Source organism: Eublepharis macularius, chromosome 1, assembly GCF_028583425.1.
Source record: "Eublepharis macularius isolate TG4126 chromosome 1, MPM_Emac_v1.0, whole genome shotgun sequence".
Taxonomy (NCBI): Eukaryota; Metazoa; Chordata; class Lepidosauria; order Squamata; family Eublepharidae; genus Eublepharis; species Eublepharis macularius.
The window spans coordinates 31,032,075-31,056,659 of record NC_072790.1 but is presented as its reverse complement, the minus strand read 5'-3'; the positions used below and the strand labels follow the sequence as shown (position 1 = coordinate 31,056,659).

General features: G+C 44.9%; 1 protein-coding gene across 9 annotated transcripts in view; it reads left to right on the top strand.

Annotated features, from left to right (window-relative positions):
• Positions 1–24,585, top strand: part of PCBP3 (poly(rC) binding protein 3) — a 42,011-nt gene that overhangs the window by 3,521 nt on the left and 13,905 nt on the right. The window contains exons 5-10 of one of the 9 annotated variants that reach the window (XM_054981573.1): positions 722–853; positions 2,348–2,476; positions 3,993–4,067; positions 12,002–12,043; positions 19,940–20,015; positions 20,984–21,043. In XM_054981573.1, the coding sequence (XP_054837548.1) occupies positions 722–853; positions 2,348–2,476; positions 3,993–4,067; positions 12,002–12,043; positions 19,940–20,015; positions 20,984–21,043 (514 nt within the window). Of the gene's footprint in view, positions 1–721; positions 854–2,347; positions 2,498–3,992; positions 4,137–12,001; positions 12,044–19,936; positions 20,016–20,983; positions 21,044–24,585 lie in introns of all 9 variants that reach the window. The other 8 variants (XM_054981565.1, XM_054981548.1, XM_054981541.1 and 5 more) reach the window with 8 other exon arrangements.

Sequence of the window (24,585 nt, the reverse complement as noted above, 5' to 3'; positions counted from 1 at the left end):
CAGGATTGTTCTCAGGGTAAAATGGAGAAGGGCCAGTTCTCTGAGACTGAAGGATAAAAATGTACCTGCTAGCTAGCAAAAATGGATTGATTACAGGAATGGAAAGGGAACATCTGGGCATGATGCTTCCCTTCTTGCCATAAAGGAATCACTGGCAGGATACGGCTTCCTGTTTGCTTTTGCTTTCTGCTTCTGGGTGCTAAGAATAATCTGCACATCCTGAGGTTGGTGGTACAAAGTTGTTGAGGAACAGAAAGGCTACCTACATTTCCTATGACACTGTGCTACATGCATAATAATTAAAATCATCGTTGCAAGTCAGTCAAATCTACAGTGTTGACTGTAAATCATCTTCGATCTTAAGTCTAGAGGTTCAAGCCATGATTCTGGATGTTTCTGAGAGATCCATTTCTTGTGGCCTGGTATGGAGCTCATCTGCCCATCTTTTCATTTAGGCTGGAGGAGGATTCTGTTCGCTCAATGACTGGCTATTTCCTGACTGCTACATTTCCCTATGGCTGCTTTCGCACGGTGGAGAATGCACTTTCAATGCACTTTATGCACTGATAATGTACTTTATGCACTTTAGCAATCGTTTGCAACTGGGTTTCCCTGTGTGGAATGGGAAAATCTATTTGCAAATGATTGCTGAAGTGATGGAAAGTGCATTATCCAACGTGTGAGAAGGCAGCCTAAGGGAACCCTTCTTCTCTTTTCAAAGGATATAATCAACTCCATGAGCAACAGTACAGCTACAAGTAAGCCGCCGGTAACACTGCGGTTGGTCGTGCCAGCGAGCCAGTGTGGGTCACTGATTGGCAAAGGAGGCTCCAAAATTAAGGAAATCAGAGAGGTAAAGGCAACAGCTTTTTTTTCTATACAGGTTTTATTTGAGGCAAGGTGGAAGGACTGGTTATGCAAATTCTCTTGCTGGCCGATACTTTTATAGCGACTGTTCCAAAGTGGGGGAGGAGGAGCCTAGAGCTCTCTTTCATAAAAAACAACAACTTATGTCTGGACATTTATCATGAAGATCGTTTCAGGTAGATAGTTGTGATATTCTACAGTAGAACAGCAGGGTTTGAGTCCAGTGGCACTTTAGGGACCAATGAGATGTTCAGGAAATAGATGTTCAAGATTCAAAGCTCTCTTCTTCAGACACCAGATGAAAATTTTGATGGTCTCTAAGCTGCCACTGGACTCAAACTCTGCGGGACATTTATCAGTTACCAGGCTCAATTCATGGTTTTGGCTATCACATACAAAGCCCTTCATGGCTTTGGTCCCTCATATCTATGGGACTGCCACTGTCCCTATGCCCCACCATGGCATAGAAGAGGTTTGCTCTCCAGAGCAGGGCCTTCTGCAGCTATCCCCCTGCAGTTGGGCATAATCAATAGCTGCCTATACATTCTCATTCACCTTTTGGAATAGCCTGCCTGAAGAGGTCAGGGAAGCTCTCACACTCCTTGCTTTCCATAAACTGTGCAAAACCAAATTATTTAGGAGGGCTTTCTTACACAGGCTGTACTGTAAGAAAATGGTTCAAAGATATTCTAAGTGGAGCATCTGAGCGTTGTGTGCAGGGCAGGACTGACACAATCCACCAGGCAAAATCCTAACCCTTCCTTTTATTTAATTTATTTATGTCATTTTTAGTCCGCCTTTCTCATTGGGACTCAAGGCGGATTATATAGCGTGAGATTAGTACAATTAGCTGCAAGGACATTTCCATATAGTGTCAAGGACATTTCCATAAACAATGTCATAGGGTAAATAAATACAAGTTTACAAAGGCATAGCATTAGCAAGGATCCAATACGTAGTTGAAGAACTGCTGAAACAGAATATAATTAATTCAAGGACTGACAATAGACAACATGAAGCACAGACAGTATATAGGAGTACATATTTAAAGCAACAGATATATAAGGCAACATAGTGGTGAAGTCTATGGTCCCTAACTCATTAGCGAAGCATCTGAGACCCCCTCCCTATAATACCGCCCTCCTATCTGAGTAAAAAGCCTTTTTAAATAATTTGGTTTTGCATTGTTTGTGGAAAGCTAGGAGAGTGGGGGCTCTCCTGACCTCCTCAGGCAGGCCGTTCCACAGGGTAGGGGCCACCACAGAGAAAGCCCATGTATGGGCTGCTGTTGACTTCACTCATGTGCAGACTGGCACCTGCAAGAGACCCTGTTCAGATGAGCAAAGCTGCCATGGAGGGACAAAGGGAGGGAGGCGATCCCGTAGGTATGCTGGGCCAAGACTGTGAAGAGCTTGAGGATAATGTGTTTTGGATGTATACTCAAGGCTTTTCTTCTCTTTATTCCTTTTTTTTCCTTCAGTCAACAGGCGCACAGGTTCAAGTGGCGGGGGACATGCTGCCCAACTCCACAGAGAGGGCAGTGACCATCTCAGGGACCCCCGACGCAATTATCCAGTGTGTCAAACAGATCTGTGTGGTGATGCTGGAGGTACAGTCTGTAACAACGGGGGTAAAGTATACAGAAAAAACAATACCAACTTCCAAGCCTGGGCAAGCTGCATTCCATTGCTTGGTAGCATCGTAGGCAACTACTGGTGGTTTTACATGTCCTTGGATGTTGAAAATGACAGGGTGACTTTAAAAAGATGGAAAGTGATATAGACAGCCTCTGATAAAGACAGAGGAGACAGAATAGCCAGAGGAGAGAACATTTTCTCATGGTATTTAAAAGGCAGTGGAGAAAATGAAGCATATCAAGGGGGGGTGTGGGAGGGGAGGGTGAAGAGAGGAGGTGGAGGAACATGAAACACTTCCAAGGTTATTCAACAACCATTAGAGTTGTTGAATAATCTTGGCATTCAATAATCTTCCTAGGATTTGAATCCAGTGGCACGGTAGAGACCAACAAGTTTTTGCGGGTGTAAGCTTTCAAGAGTCGGAGCTCCCTTCTTCAGACACCAATGGAGCTCTGACTCTCGAAAGCTTACACCCTGGCCGTTTCCACACTACTCACTTTCATTCGGAATGCTGTGGAACGTTGCGAAAAAACCATGGAAGATAGCGTTTTCTCGCACGAGTTTTGTGCAACATCGCACAAAACTCGCACGAGAAAACACTATCTTCTGCATTTTTTTCGCAACGTTCAGCGGCGTTCCGAATGAAGGTGAGTAGTGTGGAAACGGCCCCTGAAAATTTTGTTGGTTTCCAAGGTCTCACTGGACTCCAATCCTATTGTTCTATTGCAGATCAACATGGCTACCCATCTAAAACTAATCTTCCTAGGTTTGTATGAAACATGTATCATATCCCTAAAGCACCCCTGAAAGATACTTCAGACATTGGAACTGTCCATACTTTCTATCTATCTTCTGTGCTTTCAGAGAATAGACAGTGAAAATATCACTTCATTGCTAACTACAGTTTTATTAAACTACAGAAACCATTTTCAAAATGTAGCAGCTTTGCCATTTGGTTTGGTGAGTGAAAGTCGGAAAGGACTGACACGGATCATTCTGGTTGACATAGAACTTGCAAGCGGATTGCAATGGAAGCAAGAAATGTGGTCCAATCTTGCAAAGAGGGAGGCAGGAAGAGAGAAGGAATCTCCCCAAGAAACTGAGAAGGGATGGAAACCCCTTTGAGTCAACTGGTTACCTCCATAATAAAAATGATTTAATGCCAAGTTTACAACACATCTAGCTTCTAATAAACCTTTTAACTGCAAATGTTTTAAAAACTGCAGTGTGGGGCTCAAACCTACCTTAATGAAGTTGTTATAAGGACAACGGAGATGCAAAATAAATGCAGAACCGTTTTTCTCTGCGGATTACTTAGCAACTGTCTTGTCTCAGAACAGGGCTTTGTGAATTCAAATCTAACCAATTAACATGCAGCATGTTTGATGTGCCGTTTCCGTGTATGGTTGCTCTCTAATTCTCTTTCTGCTACTGTTTCAGGAACGTTGGTCTAATGTTTTCTCTCCCTCTCCTTGTCCCTTTTCCTAGTCCCCACCGAAAGGTGCCACCATCCCCTATCGCCCAAAGCCCGCCTCCACCCCTGTCATTTTTGCAGGTGGTCAGGTAAGAGCCGACCCGCTTGCGGCCTCCACTGCCAACCTCAGCCTTTTACTGCAGCACCAGCCGCTGCCCGTTAGTGCACACAGGTTTTCTCGTCTTCTCACTTGCATGGTGTCCCCCCCGTTCATCTTGTGCCTAAGCAAGTGGATTCAAAGCTCTTTTCCCCAGAAGGGCTGAATGTTGAGTGCAACTGATCCTGCCGCCGAATATGGGGCATGGAGACCCCGTGCTCACAGCCAATAGTTCTGTGGCTAAACAATAAAAGACAGTAGAGAAATTCAGATGATATTGTCCTCCTGTATGCAACAGGGGAAACCAGATTGCAACTTTCAGACCTGCTCACTGAGCATGCTTGACTCACCAGACAGCCATGCAATTATAATGTTTTCACAGGTTTATGTACATAGGGTAGCCCCGTGGCGGAGAGTGGTAAGCCGCAGTACTGCAGCCCAAGCTCTGCTCATGACCTGAGTTCGATCCCGGCGGAAGCTGGGTTCAGGTAGCCGGTTCAAGGTTGACTCAGCCTTCCATCCTTCCGAGGTCGGTAAATTGAGTACCCAGTTTCCTGGGGGTAAAGTGTAGATGACTGGGGAAGGCAATGGCAAACCACCCCGTAACAAAAAATCTGCCAAGAAAACATCGTGATGTGATGTCCCCCCATGGGTCAGTAATGACTCGGTACTTGCACCAGGGACTACTTTACCTTTATGTACATAACGTTCAGCCATGGATGCCTGAATACTGCAGTATCTCAGACAAAATCTGGGAACTGACCACACGATATGGACCTACAGGAGTTGAATGTTGTGCATGCGCACAACATTCAAATGCTGCAATCCCTTATGGATGTCTGGTGGTTTCAGAGGAAGGATGGGGAGTTGGGTAGGTAAGGCATACTTTTGTCGCCCGCCCCACAATGTGTAGAAGATGGGTCATGGGAGAAAGCCTTTGCCCTGCCACCAGCTCCATCTTTTTAAACTACCCTTCCCAGCTACCATTGCATCTCCTGCCACATGTTCTTCATGTGTCAGATGTCTCATGTAGAGAGACTATCAGCCCCAGCTGCAGGGCTCATTTTGAGGGGGAACGCACAGGAACACAGTTCCGGCAGTTCCCCAAAGAGGTCCACCTGACTTTCAGCCATTTTGGGTCTGTTTCGGCCTGGATTGAGGCCGAAACGGCCCAGATCGGGCCTCTGATGGGTGGTGGGTCACTCTCCCACTCAGCAGTGGCCCGATCCTGACCATTTTGGGCCCCTTTTTGGCCATTTTCAGCCCCTTTTTGCAATTTTGGACCCAATTTCAGCCCTGAATGGCCAGGAAGTGATGTCAGGGGGTGTGGCATATGCACATCAGTCATGCTAATGACATACTTCCGGTGCTGGCAAGGGGTGTGGCATATGTTAATGAGTTATGCTAATGAGTTCCTCCAGCTCTTTTTCTATGAAATGACCCCTGCTCAGCTGTATTGTGGGGATAATAATAACACTGACTTTGTTCATCACTCTAATCTGTCTAGAAGAGCAGTACATAAGTGCAGTTGTTGTTATTGCTATTATTGTTTCCATAATACAGAAATGTCATGTACGACACACAGTTTTAAGAAAATCCACAGCTGACATTAGCTCAGCCTTTGAATTAACTGATTCTACACCAATTTTTGTAAAAATCTAAGCAAATACCCTCAAAGCCAGCACCCTTTAACAGATGTATCTTTTTATAACTCTGGAATCACAATAAATGCTTTTAACTGAAAGTAAAATATGGAAGCACATGAGATTGACATGTGCCTTCACAGGAGGATTAGGAATGAGCAGCTGTCTGAAATATATTCTTCCCAGTTGCCAAGTCGTACCACTGGGGAAATGCATATTCTACTAAAATCAGAATAACCCAGAGAGGCAGTCACACCTCCCCGATGGGGCATTCTCTGCAGCCCTAATCAGGATCTTGCGCACTTATTATCTTTATGAATATATACCAAAGTAAGAATGATGCTTTTAAAATAAATGATTAAATTCAGTTCTGAAGAATGAAAATGCTACTGTGATCCTTAGCATCAATAGCCTTATCAAGGCACCCAATTTCTTATTGATGGATGTTATGTCTACTGCCTCTTCTCTAAAACAGCAACCTGGTAAAAGAGCTTTGGGTCCATCTTTTGCTTTTCCAAAGGGAAAGTAAGACAGAAGGAACACTGTTTGACCTCAGAGTCTTCTTGACTAAACATTATCTCAAGGGAAGGAGGAGATGAGGGCTTATGCTGTGAATCGGATAGCAATAAGCCAAGGCTCCTGAAGCAGCTGACCATAAAATTCAGCAGAAAATGCATAGTACTCTAACAAAGCAGCAAACTGTATTGTGAACAACACAATAACTACCAGCCTAAACACAAGGCAAGTGGAGAATCCATTTCAGTACCGGCCAAACGAGTTTGACAGCTCCTTTAAGCAGAGTTGCAGACAACCCAACGCCCTTTGGAAGAGGACAGTTTTCACCAATATTCAGGGCTGATCCCATGACTGGATTTTCACACCTCACTTTCCTTTTGTGCTAGAAAAGCAAGCCTTTTTAGTACCAATTATTATCACTGACTAAAAATTACAGTCAAGCATTAATTCTGCCATTCGCAGAAATGATACCAGCAGTTCACCATCTAACTTTTTTTTAAAAAGGGATAGTATACACAGTTTATATGCTAAACAACAGCCTTTTGTGGGCCTCAGAGCAGGAAAGGCATGCCAAAAATGATTATTTTTTCATTTTTGTTTCAAAAATCTGTATTCACGTCATTCTTAATCCTATTTCTTTTTGCAGTGAGTTTTTGTAATCTGTTCTGCTCTCCTCCCTCCCAACTTCCTGCCCTGCATTTCAGGTAGCATTGCCATCCTCCAGCAGATCTCCCGGAATTACAAGTGATCTCCAGACAACAGAGATTTGTTCCCCTGGAGAAAATGGCTGCTTTGGAGGGTGGACTCTGTGGCATTATATCTTGCTGAGGTCCCTCCCCTCACCATACTCTGTCTTCTCCAGGCTGTATCCTCAAATCTCCAGGAATTTCCCAACCTAGAGTTGGTAACCCTAATTTCAAGTTGGAGTTGGTCCTGGGGCTTAGGCCATCAACATGGCCAAGCCAAGCAGGGAGCTGGTATAGAATGGCCTATTTTCCCCCTTCAACTCCCTCAGCCTCAGTGCATGCTAGGAAACAGTCCCAAGATGGCAGGCTTTGTTGACGATAGGCGCAATGCGAATAAATAGGCACATTAAAAAGTGGAGAGTAAAAGCTGATGCGTTGGGTGTTTGAAAGAAACTATCTGGCTGAGTTTGTCTCCCCAGAGCCTCCCAGCCCTCCTCAACCTCCATCTTTGACCCTAATTTTGGGACTTCCTGTATCTTGGTTGTTTTTATTTTGGACTCCAACCAATGCTGCTTCGTGAAGGCGTAGGCATTTGTTTTCCTTTACTGTCTTTACTCTCCCTTAACAAATGGTTGTCCGTTTCATAATCCCATTCTTATTGCATTTGTTTGAAAATCATTTTAACAAATGAAACAAGCTTCTTTGACAGCAGGGTCTCGCCATTTATAGCTCCAAATGTGGTTGTTTCCATTATTTCCGAGAAAAAGAAAAGGGTTTATTTTAGGGCAACTCTGAGATTTTCCATTTGAAATCCCAAAGGAGAACAAGACTTTGCTTAAATTAAAAAAAAGCTGTGTTCATCTCTTTACAGTGAGCCTAGCTCCTCAACAAATAGGTTTGCCAACATCCAGGTGAGGCCTAGAGATCTCCTGGAATTACAACTGATCTCCAGAAGACAGAGATCAGTTCCTCTGGAGAAAATGGCAGTGTTGGAGGATAGATTCTCTGGCACTATACCCTGCTGAGATCCCTCCCCTCCCTAAACTCCACCCTCCCCGGGCTCCACCCGCAAATCTCCAGGAATTTCCCAACCCAGAGTTGGCAACCCTACCAACATCTGAAGCTGCATTTAAGTATAAGAGCGCATAGAATGATTTTAAATGCTTATGTCTGTGGGGAAATGTTGCATATGAGTCAACCAAGCATCTTTTGCTAGGTTGTGAAATCAGAATTTTACATTATCAGCACCAGTAAAAGGGAACAACAGAACAAACCCCTCCGCAATTGAAAACTGTGGGACCTGATTATGATTTCATATCAGGCATAGAATTCTCCCTGTGATGAATGAGAATGTTCTTACTTGGGTTTTTAATTTCAAAATAGATACAGTGGCTTAAAATATTAAAATCCATATAAAACAGTGAAACATAGATAACAGCCGTAAAAAACTTAAAGGCACAGGGGAGAAGATCTCATTAAGAAACTGCCTTGTCACTCAGGCATCAGAGTGAATGGGATGTACCATATTCATTCGGTGCAAGCTGAATATTCGTTCTCAGATCTGCTTTACCCCTGAAGCAGAGCGCCTCCACTTTTCTGGGTTTAATTTCAGTTTGTTCGCCCTCATCCCGTCCCTTGCAATCTCCAGATATAAGTTAAGCTCATCTGCAGGTTCACTAGATCTTGTTGAAAAGGAAAAAGCTAAATGTCATCTGCATGCTGGTGACAACTTGTCCCAAATCACAAGGTGATCTCTCCAAGTGGTTTCATGTTAAAAAATGGGAGACCCTTGGGTTGAGCAGACGTCTCCCAGCATTACTTTCTGAAACCTACCACCCAACGAGCAGTCTAAAAAAGCAGTGAGGGATACTTCAGACGGGACCTTATGCTTTAATGTTGCATATTTTGATGTGTCCTAACATTCATCCCTGTGTGAGCTTCAGAAACGAATTGGGATATCTGACAATAGAATTTGAGTGCTGCTGACATGATGGAGGACATAGAATCATAGAATCATAGGGTTGGAAGGTACCTTCGAGGTCATCTAGTCCAACTCCCTGCACAATGCAGGAAATTCACAACTACCTCCACTCCCCCCCCCCACACACTCACCCAATGACCCTGCTCCATGCCCAGGAGATGGAAAAACACCATCAGGAACCCTAGCCGAACTGGCCTAGGGGAAATTGCTATCTGACCCCAAGGTGGCAATTGGCATTACCAGGGCTTTTTTTCTGGGAAAAGAGGTGGTGGAACTTAGTGGGTTGCCAGCACAGCGGGCAACTCTTGGCGGGAGGTAGTGCCCCTGGTACCACATATGCGTGCACAAAGTGTGTGCATGCTCCCAGGACCATACAATGATGTCACTTTGGGTCAACTGGAACAAGGGGAGAGTTTTTTAAAGTTTAAGTCACCCTCGGCGAAAATGGTCACATGGCTGGTGCCCCCACCTCTTGAACTCCAGACAGAGGGGAGTTTAGATTGTGCGGAGGACAATCTAAACTCTCCTCTGTCTGGAGATCAGGGGGCAGGGCCACCAGCCATGTGACCATTTTCAAGAGATGCCGGAACTCTGTTCCACCGCGTTCCCGCTGAAAAAAAGCCCTGGGCATTACCCTGGGCATATAAGAAGGGGCCATGAGAACTAAGCACTGATGTAACCCCTGTAGGGCAGTAGGAAATCTTAGGCCAGCCATCAACACAGAGGGTGATCTTGGGAAACAAAATGTTTCTCTGCCTCAGTTTCTCATCTCCCAACTAGGAATAAGAACAAAAGTAATAGTAACCAACTTCACAAGGCTTCCTTAAGAAGGGACAAAATAATAGGGGGGAAAGCACCCTAGATAATCATCCTCACTCCTGAGTCTGACCCAAGCCAGTAATAGCCAGGGAAGTGCAGTTAAGGGAAACCCCACAGAATGGCTTCCCCTAATCTTCCATGACAGATTGAAATTTCGCTTGCACTTCAGCTCCTTTGGGCATCAAAACATGAGAGTATGGTAGTAGCTAGGTTAAATGTAGGGGCCTAATTTGTACTAAATTTGCAATCATTAGACAGTATTTATGACTTAAGCTTGGATCAGCTACTTGAAGAATCACCAGGCACTTGTTCTGCTGCCATATAAGGGTTTTTATGCGGCATGAAATGGATATCTAAGAAAAACAAAGAGATTATAGACATGCCCTTCAAAAGCCCTTTCATGTCACGAACACACAAGACTTTGTCAAACAATCATCAGGGGACGATGAAAGCACACGAGAGGAGGGTGGCAGGCCTTACCCTCAACAGCCAAGTGTTCACAATCCCGTGTGCAAATACAAACGAGCAGATTGTACATACCAAGAGTCTCCATGTTCACGCACAGGCTTGTCCACACAATTTGCAGGGTTCCCAATTCCATGTCCACAGCCTATGAACATCCAGTTTGTGCATACACTAAGTCTATGGTGCACAGAACACAGAGAAGTCATGGAAGGATAGGGGCTGCCTGCCATATTCCCATTTCCACACATTTCCTGAACTCAGTACCCCCAGTAGATCCCAATGAGTGATTAAAGTGTGGGATTCGCTGTCTGAGGATGTAGTGACGGCCACAAGCATAGATTGCTTTCAACAGGGATTAGATAAATTCATGGAGGGTGGGTCCGTCAATGGCTAGTAGCTATGGTGACTAAAGGGGAACTCTATGTTCACAGGCAATAAGCCTCTGAATAATAGTGTCAGGAAGCAACATCAGGAGAAGACCTCAGCCTCTGCCATGTTCCTGGTCCTCCAGAATAACTGGTTGTCCAGGGTGTGAGAAAGGATGCTGGAAATGGTCGTGTTGCAATCGATGTCTTCCAGTGGCCATTTTGAATCTTCTTAACACCTTTTCTATGTCTTTCTAAATGTCAGTTTATGAAGGCAACCCGTAGCAGACCTGTATGTCTCGCAACCCTGACAGCCAAATTCTGCACACTAGTTGTCAGTCTGGCGTGCAGAGGGTGAGGCAACCCCCTTTTTGGTCCTGTGCTCTAACAACCGAAAGGCTTGTTGGATCATAGTACATGGCTGCTAGTCTGTCTTCAACTTGGCTGGACGGGCCACGTCCCTGCTGTCTTTGGCCCATCTTGTCTTATCTGCTCATTTTGGAAGTGACCTTTACTCTTTGCTTTGGGGAGAAAAAAATGCAGGAAATGCATTTGGGGTCATGACCTCCTCTCCATGTGTCCAAGGTGTCCTTTGCACAGGAGCCTCTACATGGACAGCTGAATGCTCACATAGAATCTACACTTGGGACAAATGGAGGATATGGGCCTTGCATCAGTGCCTGTGCGAGCAACCCTTTGAACATGGGGGTGTCAGGGTTGAGCCCTGTGATTCTGACCTTCCCCACTCCTTCTACACTGTCATTTCTGCTCAGAGCTGATGCTTCCACGGGACTTTGATCTTATGATATTTGAAATCTATGTCTGGCAGAGAGAACCTTGACCACACCTCGATGAGTAGGGCTGAAATAAGCACTTTATCTTTGGGGATCTCCCTAGAACTGCACTGAGAGTGCGGCGGTCAAGTGTCAACATACTAATATAGGACGCATGGTCATCATTTCAAAAAGGTCTTTCCTAAAGAGAGCAGCTGCACGGCTGCATCTAACACCTCCTCCTCACAGTGCAGATATGGACTAGGCCTTCCAGTTTCATAGATATCTCAGGACATCTCTGCTAAACCCTAGGTCACTCTTGGCTGAGGGGAGTGGTATGATACAACAAGCCAATATTTATCAAGAAGTGCCAAGGCTTGATATTCTTAAAAGCTACTGGACTTTTAAAAATGGATCTAAATGGGTGTATAATGTCTTGAAAACGAGTGCTCAGGACTCTTAACGGCGGGTTATCTGCTCTTTCTTTGTGACATACTGCATTTGATAATACGTTGAAAGATGACAATGCACTTGCTATGCACTTCTAAATCCTAACAAAACTGAAGTCAGAGAGGTCAGTGTGGTTTGAGAAAAGACCGTCTCTTTGCTGGGGGCTAAGCTGTTACCCAGGTAGACTACCTATTCTGACACTTCCTTGTTTTTGTTTTTCTTTTGCAGGCCTATACAATTCAGGGACAGTATGCTATTCCACACCCAGATGTGAGTTGCACTTTTGTATGCTGATTTCTTATGTCACCTGCATGCTACTGTCAAATACTACTAATATTAATATTAAACAATAATATTAATACCATTTTGCTCAGAGTAATTGGCCAGTTGTAGTTTTGGCAATAGTCTTTAACCTATTAGCACTCGACTTTATTTTGACTGAGGACTTGGCCTGTTGTCAAATTCTTTGCGCTCTTCTGTGCTATCCCTTTGCTAAGCTAAAACGGGAAGTCTCTCTGGATGTATGCATTTTGTGCCTCAGGGACTGGCCATCAGAAAGTCTTCATTTCTCCTCCCTCCCTCCTGATAAGTTTCTGGCATCACCCTAATGATACATGTACTAGATACACCCGGGATTTGTGTGCATGATGCTCTCGGACTGTTTGCTAAGATGAATCTACCCATTGGTATGTCTGTAAGCATATCCTCAGTCACAATGGGGAAAAGTCTGAATTCCTGGCTATGCTCAGTCTCCAACTCCCAAATGGCCCAGTGAAAGGAAGTATATTTAAAGGTGGTGGTTTTGTGGGTATTCTGCAAAAAAAAAAAAATTAAGCAGCATCTGTGGATAGGGAATATAAGCAATGCTTCGATATGATTGGAAATACTCTTGGTTTAATCAAAGATTACCTTTGTCTGCTCGCTGCAGGTCGAGGCTTGCATAACTGAATGTTTCACCAAACCCAAAGTCATACTCACATCTAGAAAACTTATACCTCAGGGACAAGGGGTTCTAGTTAAGCCTTCTCCTTGACGGGCTGGATTTCCACAGACAAGGCTGCTTTTTCATGCAGGAGCATTTAGTCCGTCTCAGATTTCGTCACTTCGTTAGGAGTCCTTTGGACAGGACTATAGCAACAGGAAGGGGAACATCAAAAATTAAGAGAAGCCCTACTAGATCAAGCCTTAGGTTCTATTTCACACAGTGGCCAACCAGGTGCCGCAGGGAAGCCAACAAGCTGGGAAGATGGAGATAACTGCAGGGGGGAAATGCTGGAAAATGTTCTCCCTATTATTCAGTTAGGGGTGTGCATGTGACACAATGCCCCCCCAAGACCAAAGAAATGACAGCATATATTCGAGGCTGCTAAATTTGAGAGAGAGTTTGAGTAAACCACACCCCTATCTTTACTATGGTGAGCAGTTACATTCACCTGCCTCAAAAAGAACATATCCCACTGGAAATAGTGCACGTTGAATATCTTTGAAGTCAAACTTTATGTTTTTATTGCCAATGTCGGTAACATTCCTGGTTGCAGATCCATGAGAGGCACTTTCCAAAATCCTAAACCCTCAGTAAAATCTAGAGGCTCCAGTATGCATGGGGCAGGGTTGCCATCTCCAGCTTGGGAAATTCCTGGAGATTTGGGGGCAGTTCCTAGGGAAGGCAGAATTTGGAAGAGGGAGCTCAGCATAATGTCCCAGCTCTGAAGCTGCCATTTCCTCCAGAGGAACTGATCTCTGATGTCTTGAGTTTAGTTGTTACTCTAGGTGAACTCCGGGCCCCACCTGGAGGCAGGTAACCCTAGCACAGGGAGAATCCCAAATTATTTCAGAATCAGGCATGAACGCCATCTTCACTAGCATCTGCACACATGGAATATGCTTAGAGGGCCAACATGCACACAGAGAATGAAGGCGCAAACGCACCGGTCCCGTCTCCTGCTTGTGACCAACTGTGGCCATAGCACAGAGACGTTTGCAGATTGTACATGTGCCAACTCTGTCCCCATGCTCAGCAATGAATGAAATCCCCAATCACAGGAATGGAGCCAGGGCAAGTACAGTCCGTAGGCCCTTTGTCCGACAGTTGGCAAATGTGTAGGACAAGGCATGCTCGTTCCCACTCCCCTTTTGTGCATGTTGGCCTTGTGCGAAGACTTGTACAGAGTTATGATGTGCCTGGGTTGGGATGAGGGGCAGTGTCTTTTCATTTCCGCAATTGGACAAATACAAGAAAAACACAACCCCATTTCAAGAATAGAGCAATAAAGAATGGTGTCTCTCACTTTATGGAAGGAAAGTTCTGTGTATAGGGACGGGAGGAGGTGAAACTGGACACAATGGGCACGGCTAGCAATCCATTCGTTGTTGTTTCCTCTTGATTTGACCCGAGACAGGAGCGAGTTTAGATACTACAAGGAGTGGTGAGAAAGTTTGGTATTTTAAAATAGGTAAGGGCCATTTCCAGATGGCTTACCTTGTTCCAGAAAACAACAAAATCTTTCAAGAAGATGCTGTTATCGCATCTTCTCGCACAATAACAGCATCTTCTCATGCGATTTCGTGTGATAACAGCATCTTCTCGTGCAATTTCGTGTGAGATTTCACTGTTTTCCGGAACAAGGTAAGCCATGTGGAAATAGCCAGTCTCACAGAGTCCACAGACGTGTTCTGCCTTTCCCTTGGTGAAGGCACCCTCCCCAGGTACATTTTAAGATTGTATGATGACTCCAACACTCTGCTCATCAGCATTATATCCTGTCCCATATAATATATGGGGGGAGGACTAACTTTCATATGGGGCAAGAACTGCTGTTCACCTTTACCCCAGAACTATCTCATTCTCTGTCTGGACTATTGAAATGGGCCATCCTCCTCTTCATATGACATAGAACTTCTAGGTAGATCAACTAACCAAAGGGGATATTTCATAATAATGAAAATGGACCACAAGCTGTTGCACACTTCTTCAAATCAAGACAAATTTGCCACTTTTCTTTTTTTTAAAAAAATGACTGTCTGAGTGATGTTTCATTGAATTTACCCAGTGGTGTAGTTCATTACCTCTAATGCATGTTACAAGAACAGGAAGAAGATGACTTGTGATACCACAGACATGGCCCAATAGGTATCTCTGACATTTATGCAGACACTGACAATAGCAATGAATGACTTTCCCTGTAGCAATAAACGATTTTGGCTTGGTTACTGGAAAAATGAGATTTCTGTACAAGTGTATTGCTCTTGAATAGCACCTGTGCATCTCATACAACGAAGAGTTTGGGCATTATTTCACAAGAAAAGGAAATGTGAGAAATCCTCCAATCTTTGAGGCAATGCTCCATATATCAGCCTGGAGCTTGTCTTCAGTTTGTAACCAGGGCTGTTTCCACACGGCTTACCGCTGCTCGTAACAACCCAGAAGACTGCACAAAAAACGCAGAAGATCGCATTTTCTCGCACGAGATTTGCGTGATGTCACATGACATCGCGCAAGAAAACATAATCTTCCGCGTTTTTTGCGCCATCTTCCGGGTTGTTACGAGCAGCAGTAAGCCGTGTGGAAACAGCCCAGGACAGCTTCCCTAAGGGCCAAGCTACAAGTGACGAATGACACTTGAATGTCAAGTGAACAGTCTCACATGCATTCCTCCCCTGTTCACTTGCACTCCATGTAGTGATCGAGTGGAGGGCAAGTGGAGCGCAAGTGAACAGGGAGGAATGCATGTGAGACTGTTCACTTGCTGTTCAAGTGTCATTCGTCACTTGTAGCTTGGCCCTAAGCATCACATTCTGAAGGTGGGAATCACACAGTACTTGGAAAGTGCCTTTAAGTCATAGCTGACATAGTGACCCTACTGGGCTTTTCAAGGCAAGAAACTAACAGAAGTGGTTTGCCATTGCCTGCCTCTGCAGCCCTTGCCTTCTTGGAGGTCTCTCATCCAATTACTAACCAAAGCCAACCCTGCTTAGCTTCAGAGAGATGACAAGATCAGGTTTGATTGGATTACCCAGGTCAAAGCCAAGCAATACTTAAGAGGATGCTTTTTGTAGCTGCAAATGTCTCATAGGCTAGAAAAGGAAATTCTTGTTCTAACAGAACTCTACTATAATTTGGCCATTTTCACACACACCAGTAAGACTGCGCGAAACTCACGGAACGAACTGTCTTCCTAGCACAATTTCCCAGCACAATCCCCTTTAATGGCACGATGACATCAGAAATCATGCCATCAAACGGGATTGGGCCGAGAAATCGCGCTAGGAAGACGCTTCGTTCCGTGAGTTTCACGCTATCTTATGGAGGCTTTAGCTGTGTGGAAATGGCCTTCATTTCATCCCTGCCAAGTACTGACTGAAAATCAGATATTTTTCTTCCTCTCCTCTTACATAAGCCTGTTCTATTTAAAGTAGACAGTTTTGGAGTTAACCATAAATAAAAATCATCCCTTTGGATTTTTAGAAAGTATGTTGCTAACAACCAACATTCTTGCTTATTTAGGTTTATTACCAGCTTTTATTAAGTAAATGTTATAAATGTTTTATAAAGTAAATGTTAGTACACTCAGGAGGCTACAAAATGTTAGAACACATGCTGCCAGTTGGTTACTTTAATAATTGTTTTTTCCAGTTTATTCACTTTTTATTTTTTTAGACCATTTTTCCTTTCACAGTTAATCAACTAATTAATCGCTTTGCATGTCACCCAACCCTCAACATAAATACTTTTTTGAGGAATGAAAGGAAGTGTAAGATAATTCCCTCAGCCCTCCATTGCACCAGATGAAATCTCTCCTCACCTGTAAGCTTGTGTTGAATAATCTACCAATTAAACTAACTGAAGCATTATCCCGTACGATATTTCTCGTTTTCCTTGATACACAGGTACACATAGAACAGAAGTTTGTCCCTTTGCAATAAGAGGCAAAGTAGCTTCAATTTCCAAATTTTTTCCAGCACTATTGTATAGACTAAAATGAATTACATCTGAACCTCTATTAGCACAGGCCAAGCACAGCTATGAAACTCAACAGAGAAGGAGTGTCATAGTTTCTTGTGCACTGCAAAGAGATGCAAGTTTGACCATTAAGAGAAAAAATGGTCATTGTGGGCTGCTTCAGATCTTCTGAAACCCTCCACACGGAGAGTCCTTGTGGTGGCCACATGATATCTGATCTGCTCCAATAAACTTGGGAAGTATCAATGCCCAGTGGTAAATAGTGTGTCTGCAGCAAGGTCAAAAAGGGGGTGCTTCGTTAACGGGAATTCCTACTGAGGCTTAACTTAAATGTGACATTGGTGAGGTGCAAGTACTCTCTCGTTCAACTTTGTATCTAGCAGGTCAGGTGATGTGGTGCCCGGTGCCTCGTTTAAACTGGACTGCTACCCAGGCAAAGCAACTGCGCCTACTTAGCTAGCGTCCCAGTCAGGTCTGGGGGTTGTGCCAGTGTGTTAACTTCAGCCCTCAGAGCTGCTTTACACCTGCAGTTTTAGACCATCTGAACCAGACCTTAGACTCCCAAGACAACTGGTTTCCACGGCAGTCAATTTTGTTGCAGGTTTGTAATTCACAAGGCTTAAATATATTTCTTGATATTTCTGTGATCTTTGTCAGAAATATGTCATCTTTGGGTAGAGTGTTCACCTCTTTCTCAGCATCCTCCACCCAGAGAACTGATCTGACTCTCAAGTTTTGTAATTAATACATTTTTAAGATTTTGATTTTGTTTTCTTCTGATATTATTCCCATCGCACTGAATCAATGGAGTGGCAAATGAGCCCCCAAACGTTTCTGCTTTTCAAAGTACTTGTTTACATTTTTTTCCACAGTCCTGACTGTAGTAAATTAAAAATTGAACTCTTCACAACAGAAAGAAGAAATGGCCCTCTCTGGAAATCATGGTAAAGGGTGGGATGGGGGGTCTGTTGATGGAAATTCCCTCTAGATCTTTGAAATGAAGTCCAAGGAGGTTCTGAGATCAAGCCAGGTACTTCTTATTTATCAAAGCAAAATTGGCGCATTAACATCGCTTAAGTTAGTGTCTGCTCATACAACCTTTTCCATGTGATCTGCTTTTATTGCCAGAATAAACTCGCACCGTACATGACAGTGCAGTCTTGAATTTAAAAAAGAAAGGTAGCTTGTCCAGATATTAGCAGAAATTAGGCAAACTGAACTGAAATTTTGTGTGAACAAATGATAGATGACCTCATCTACACATAGTTGTGCAGCATTGCGCGTTTAGGATGAGATGTAGTTGACTTCAGTTCCAGTCCAAAGTAGAGTTACACCATTCCCGGGGCCCGATTGGTGGTGGAGAGTGCCGTCAGGTCATAGCTGACTTTTGACTACCCCTGCTGGGGTTTTCAAGGCAAGAAATGAACAGATGTGGTTTGCCATTGCCAGTCTCAGCAACCGTGGTCTTCATTGGAGGTTTCCCTTCCAATTACTAATCACAGCTGACCCATTTATTGTCAGAGAGAGAACTGAGGAGATTGGACTTGCCTGGGCTTTCCAGGTCAGGGTGGGGGCCTGATTACAAGTTACAAAAACACATGCCATCGGAGTGTTTTTCACAAACTCATGTTTACTTTCCCTGTAAGAGAGAGGGAAGAGAACTCACACAAAGAACCACATTCAGAAGTCAGGCCCGCCTTTCATTTTCATTTCAGAAAAGCCATTTCTTTCTGGGTTGTTTTTGACAAGGAGCTTCCATGAATTTCAGCTGATTTCTTACGATAATGTCAAATAGCCATATTATTCTCTTTTTAAGCACAGTGTGAGCTTTCAATGAAGACACAGATTAAAACAGGTGTATTCGAGCATTTGTTGTTGTTGTTTTAAGAAGGAGAAACAGGTTCAAAAATTGTCTTTTTCCCCCCTCCTCACAACAAGGTTTTCAAATACGGCAGGCTGTCTCTCATTGACACAAGGAAACACACTTTTTTAAGTTTGTCAAAAGGTTCTATTAAGCACCTGTGAAAACCCATGGCCAGAACAGTCAGACATTAGGAACTGTAAATATCGGAGACAGGCTGCAGCGGTCACACAATTCCAAAGACAAAGGCGATGTTTACAGTATGTGTCGGGAAAGAAAACTGGATTCTGGTTAGTGTCTTCAGAGTATAACTTCTTTGCTGCTTCTTCAACTGGACCTTCCTTGCATGCCATCTACGTCTGGTGATTAGCTTGCCAACTCTAATAACTGAGGGGGCTGCTCTACTTTTCAAACTCCCCTCGACTTTCCTACCTGTCTTCTTCAGTCCCCAGGTGTTCTACCTGACCAGTGCTTCACCCTCACTATTGCCAACGCCAGATTTCCCTACATCCCTTCCCTCAGACATGCTGCCGGAGCAAGAGATTTTCAAACGTTTTTGCCCCCGATTCCAATTATAAGCTCCCCGTACCTTAGTTTTTTGGAGGGCTGGCCTGGTGGGCTTGAGGTGTGTTCCGTGGGCTGATTTCTGTTATTCTGTTCAGGTTTCAGCGTTTAAGCACTCCTAATATCATTCCCTCAGTCTGCATAATAAAATTTTGAAAGGGGACTTTGCGATTCTTTTGTCACTTGGGTAATAATATACAGCACAAAATGTATTCCAAACGCCATCCTCTTGACAGGGTATTTGTAAAGGGGAGATCAAAGTTCCAAGCACAAAAAGGGGTGAACAGGGTCTGAAATACACACCTATTTTGGACAAGGCACACTCTTGCCCCAGAATTGTGCAACTGAACCATTGTTTGGCCTGCCAGAATTTTATTGCCCTGTCACTGCACCAGTTACTGGCAACAGAACTCCTAAGCTGGAGTGGCCAAACTTCTGTCAGGATATGATTTATCAACTGATTTACTGCCTTACTTCATTTATACCCCACTTTCTCCCCATTAGGGACCCAGAGCAGTTTATGCTATTCTCCTCTCCTCCCTTTCAGCTTATCGAGTAAGAAAAGCCAAACTAGGCTGTTGAATTTCAGACCCTGCTCAAGCACAACTGCCCCAAATGTGGGCACGATTGCATTTACCCAGGCCAAGTCCTTCTGTTAAAGCTGTGTTTGCCATGCTTCCACATGGCTTCCTGTTGTTGTTATTTTTTTGATTATAATTTTGTTCTTGTGCTCTATAACAATAACCTTCTTAGTTCTCATGTCCCTCCTACCCCCCAGCAGTTGACCAAGCTCCACCAGTTGGCTATGCAGCAAACCCCCTTTACTCCCCTTGGACAGACCACCCCTGCTTTCCCTGGTACGTACCCAAATTCCCTTTATGGATTTCCTTCTCTTTTTACCTGTGCAGTTTCTCTCTCTCTCTCTCTCGCTCTCTCTCTCTTTCTCTCTCTCTTTCTCAGCTCACTTTTGCTTAATGAAAAGCAATAGGATATAGAAACCTAAGTTGCAATGCTCAGGTGAACACACTAGAGGAGTATTTCAAATAAATTGTTCTTCATTATCGGCACGAGTTTAATCCATATCGGTGGGAGAACAGTTTAACTAGTTTTGCTTTGTGGGGGATTGACCGGGCCACACGGTTACAAGTCACATGTCCAAGTTGTCTGCTGTGTCCCGGTAACACTTTGTGTGTGAGAGGTCATTGGCAGGGCCAGTCAGAAAAAGGGCATCAATTCCTGCAGATTTCTCTGATGCTTTTAATGACTGCCTGAAACGTTTCATTCATACATTCAAAGACACTGACAGTTGTTAATGAACATACAGAATGAGAAGCTCATGAGAAATGATGGGGAGTGATTCGTTATTCTAGTGGGTAAGCCCTTTCTTTTGAAACAAGCCCACAAGGGCCTTCAGCAAGGATCTCATAAGGACCATCGTGTATCACAAATGCCGGTGGCACATAATGTAACATTGAGTGATTCTGCACATGTTGGATAATGCACTCTCAATGCACTTTATCAATCGTTTGAGGTGGATTTTTTGTTCCGCACACAAAAAAATCCGTTCCAAATTATCTATAAAGAGGATTGGAAGTGCATTATCCAATGTGTGCGGAATCACTCCTAATTTCTTGGGCCCAATGGCCATAGGCTGGCAGATACAGCCACTTGTATGTTACAGAATGTATGTTCCTGTCGTTAGGATGGTCGCAGGATGCCTGTTCTACCATTTTGTTCATCATATTTTGAGCTTCCTAGATGAAGTGACATTGCTTCTCTCCTTGAAGGCAAATGCCATTAAATCTGTTTCTTCTTTGCTCTTCAGGAGAAAAGCTGCCCTTACATTCCTCCGAAGAAGCTCAAAATCTGATGGGCCAATCAGCAGGTAAAATAAAGGCTGCAGGGCAATTCATAGGCTCTTTGTTGCAATGGTCAATCTTTCTTGAATTGGACCTGCCACTGTTGTAGCCATATACAAATTGCCACCCTTATCATGCTCGTGGGATGGAGTGAATGGGCAAGAACAGAGCAATCGGACATAGTACAAGCCACAGAGAGACTAGGGTCCCTCATAGGTTAGAACATCCCTTGCTAGAATGGAATTTCAGACTTGAAATTGTCCTTAAGTGGGGAATTCTTCTGTATTAAAAAAACCAACACAATATTTGGACTTCTTTCACTTTCCAGCCTATCTGAGCAACCACTCCTCTTCAGTGCTCCCTCCCCGTATCAATAGGACTACTAGCTTTGTTTCCAGCACAGCTTCTTCATGTTACTCTAGCCGTTTCCACACATCCTTAAAGGGGCAGCCCACTCACTGAACACTGGCGGCTTTTCTCCTTCACTCCACACGTCTCCAATTTCAAAACGGCAGCAGGCTGTTTGGCTTCTGGTTTTTTGACACCTTTTCTGATCTGAGAACGCAATTTCCCCTCACTGAGAAAGCAATCCCCCGCACTTTCCTGTGTTGAAGAAAAGGGACAGAAAAAGCAGAAGCCAAACAGCATGCTACCACTTTGAAATCAGAGACGTGTGGAGTGAAGGAGAAAAGCCGCCAGCATTCGGTGAGTGAGCCATCCTTTTAAGGGCGTGTGGAAACGGCCTCTGTGTATTGGACAAAAATTCAGTGCCTGAAATACATAGGAAATTTCCAGCTGACTTCCTCAAAGGTGCCAGCAAATTGAAATGACATCAGTTTAAAGAATATTCTTTGAATCTCAGTTCCTACATGATCTGTTTTGTGGATATCATCATTATTTATTTTAGTTTCTTTACTTCACCTATACCTTGCCTTTTTCTCCAGTGGGGACCCAAAGTGGCTTTACAGTGTTCCCTTTTCTTCCATTTCATCCTTGTAACAACCAATCTCTGAGGTAGGTTAGGCTGAGAGACTGTATGAATACACATAGCTGCCTTCAGTCATGATGAATAAGTCCTTGAAGAGGAGGAAGCCCCTAGTCTTCCTTGCACTCTCCCTCTTCCCCCATCCCTTCATTGACAATGAAGACTATGGTATAATACCCACCTGAGGTCTCTCCCCTCCCCAAGCCCAGCTCTATTATGGCTCCACCCCCAAATGGCCAGGAATTTCACAACAGAGTTGGCAACTATACTTACTAGTTTAGAACTGATCACATGTGTGATGTCAAAATTGGGCTGTTTAACAAACCATGATTTGTTTCCTATCTACAAACCAGGATTCTAAACTAAGATTAAACCCCAGTTTGCTAGGATTCCCCCTCTCTTGTGGGCCCTTCCTGTTGCTGTTCAGCTGAGCAGTGGGAGGAAAATGGGGGGAAGGGCGGTTGTCAGTGTCCCAATGCACTTGTTGTGCTCTGGCATGGCACCCGGAGCATGGATGAGGCCAGGCTAGGTTGCTCACCTAGGCAAGGGCAGGCTTAAGGAAAAGTCTGTTTAAGCAAAGTCCAAAGTCGACTGTCCAGGTCAAATCCAGTCAAGGCAGTCCAAACAAGGGTCAGGCAGATGCAGAGTCCAAAAGCAAGCTGAGGTCGAAGTCTGGGAGTTAGTCCAGGGGGGGGACAAGGTTCAAAGGAAGTGGGAAGGTTTCCAGGCACGAGGCTCCGGTTGCAGAGTGGCTGACGACTGAAGTTGTTTCCACGCTGCTCTGAGTTCAGCATCCGTTCTTATACTCCGCCTTGTTTAAGAGGCAGATGGGCCAGGTGTTTCCTCGTCCATTGATTGCCCTGCCTCATCACCCTGGATCAGCTCCAGCTGCCTCTGCGCTAGGAGTCAGGCGCTGCGGCGCTGTTGCCAAACCGCCTCCCGCGCCCGACCCTTCCTCCAGGCTGCTGGCTCTGACGGCTACCCCCCGAGTGGCGGGCCGCAGTTGTTTGTGCGTTAGTCGCTTCCTCACCCCCAGCGTCTTCCCTGGGAGGCACAGGCTGTACCTCTGGCTGCGGCTCCGCAGGTACCTCTTCGTGTGGGGCAAAAATTGCCTGCCCAATGCAGTCCTCCTCCTCCAACGAGGACTTGCTGGCAGGTGGCAAGAGCTCAGTCCGGGGCTGGGTCATGACAGCACTGATGTCACTTCCAGTTGCACTAGAAGTAACATAAGTGTGTCCCAGCAATATCATTATCACGCACATGGTGAGTCTTCTGCAGGTTGCCGGTCTCATACTGGCAACTAGGCTTACCATGTGCCTGCTTATGGTGGGCAGTCTCTCTCTGATCATCTCTGTTGCTGGCCTCTGCATTGATACATCACTTCTGGGTACAACCCTGAAGTGACAATGAGTAGCCCTAGAAATCACCAGAAACTGACGTAGTGATATTGGAGAAGTTGTTAATGTCACATGCTACCCCATGCCCCCCCCCCCAACCCTCCTAAAGTTTACCAGGTCCAGTCTGACAACCCTACTAGCAATCCTGATTAAACAATTGTTTATAATTCTGATTTGTAGGCAAGAAACAAATCCCATTTTGTTACACTGCCCAATTCACAAGCAACAGCAGTTATTTCCAAACCACGAAGTGTTCAGCCTTAGCACAAGTAAAAAGGGTGGAGAAGAAGGGACATGTGAGCATGAGCATTTCTTTGCTTCTATTCATTGTGAACAAACCTCCTTCTGTCCAAATGTGGTCATGTTTGCCTTATATCATCTGGCTCAGTCTCAACTTAACTAGCAAAGGTATGATTAGAGTCGAGGGTACTCTCATTTCCTTTGTGTGATACATTTCATTTCTTAGATAGTTATAAGAAATGCAACCCCATATTCCCACTGCCGAATAACAAATTGCTGGGATTCCAGCTTTCTCGAAAGGTCTGAGCACAACTGCAGCTCTCAATTGGTGGATCAAAGTGAGCAGAGGAGGGCGGACAAACAGCCATTATTCCCCTAGAGAAACACTCAGAGTCAAGCTACAAGTGATTAAGTTCACATGAAGCGCACTTGATTGGCACGGCAAGTTTAGATGGGAAGTGTAGTTGGAGACTCGCTCCTTCCCATAGCAGCTGCCGTGGTGGCGAAACTTCAGCCGCCTTTTATATGCCTGGTGCCTGCACGTGAGGCCTGGCTTGGAGGGGGAGCAGCAGCAGCAGGAGCACAGGAGCACCTTCTGGATAGGTGGTGGTGAGTGAGACGCAGCAGAGGGCAGCGTGTGCCCCTCCTCCCGTGGCCCGCTGGAGCTGTACAGGGACGGAGCGCGGTTGCTGGGCACCTCCTGACATGTGAGTGGAGCACAGCACTGCCCAGCTCCATCCTCGCCCTGCCGCACCACCGTTCTCTCCGCCCGGCAGCAGGCGCATCTGTCCACTTGTGTGCATAGGAGCCCCAGCTCCTACAAGCGAAGAGGGAAGGCAGGCAGGAGGAAGCAGCCGCTACTGCAGCTCAGCTGCCAGCCAGCCAGGCATCCATGCCACAGCTCAGCCTCCTTGCTCATCAGCCACTCTGCAACTGGAGGGCCCCC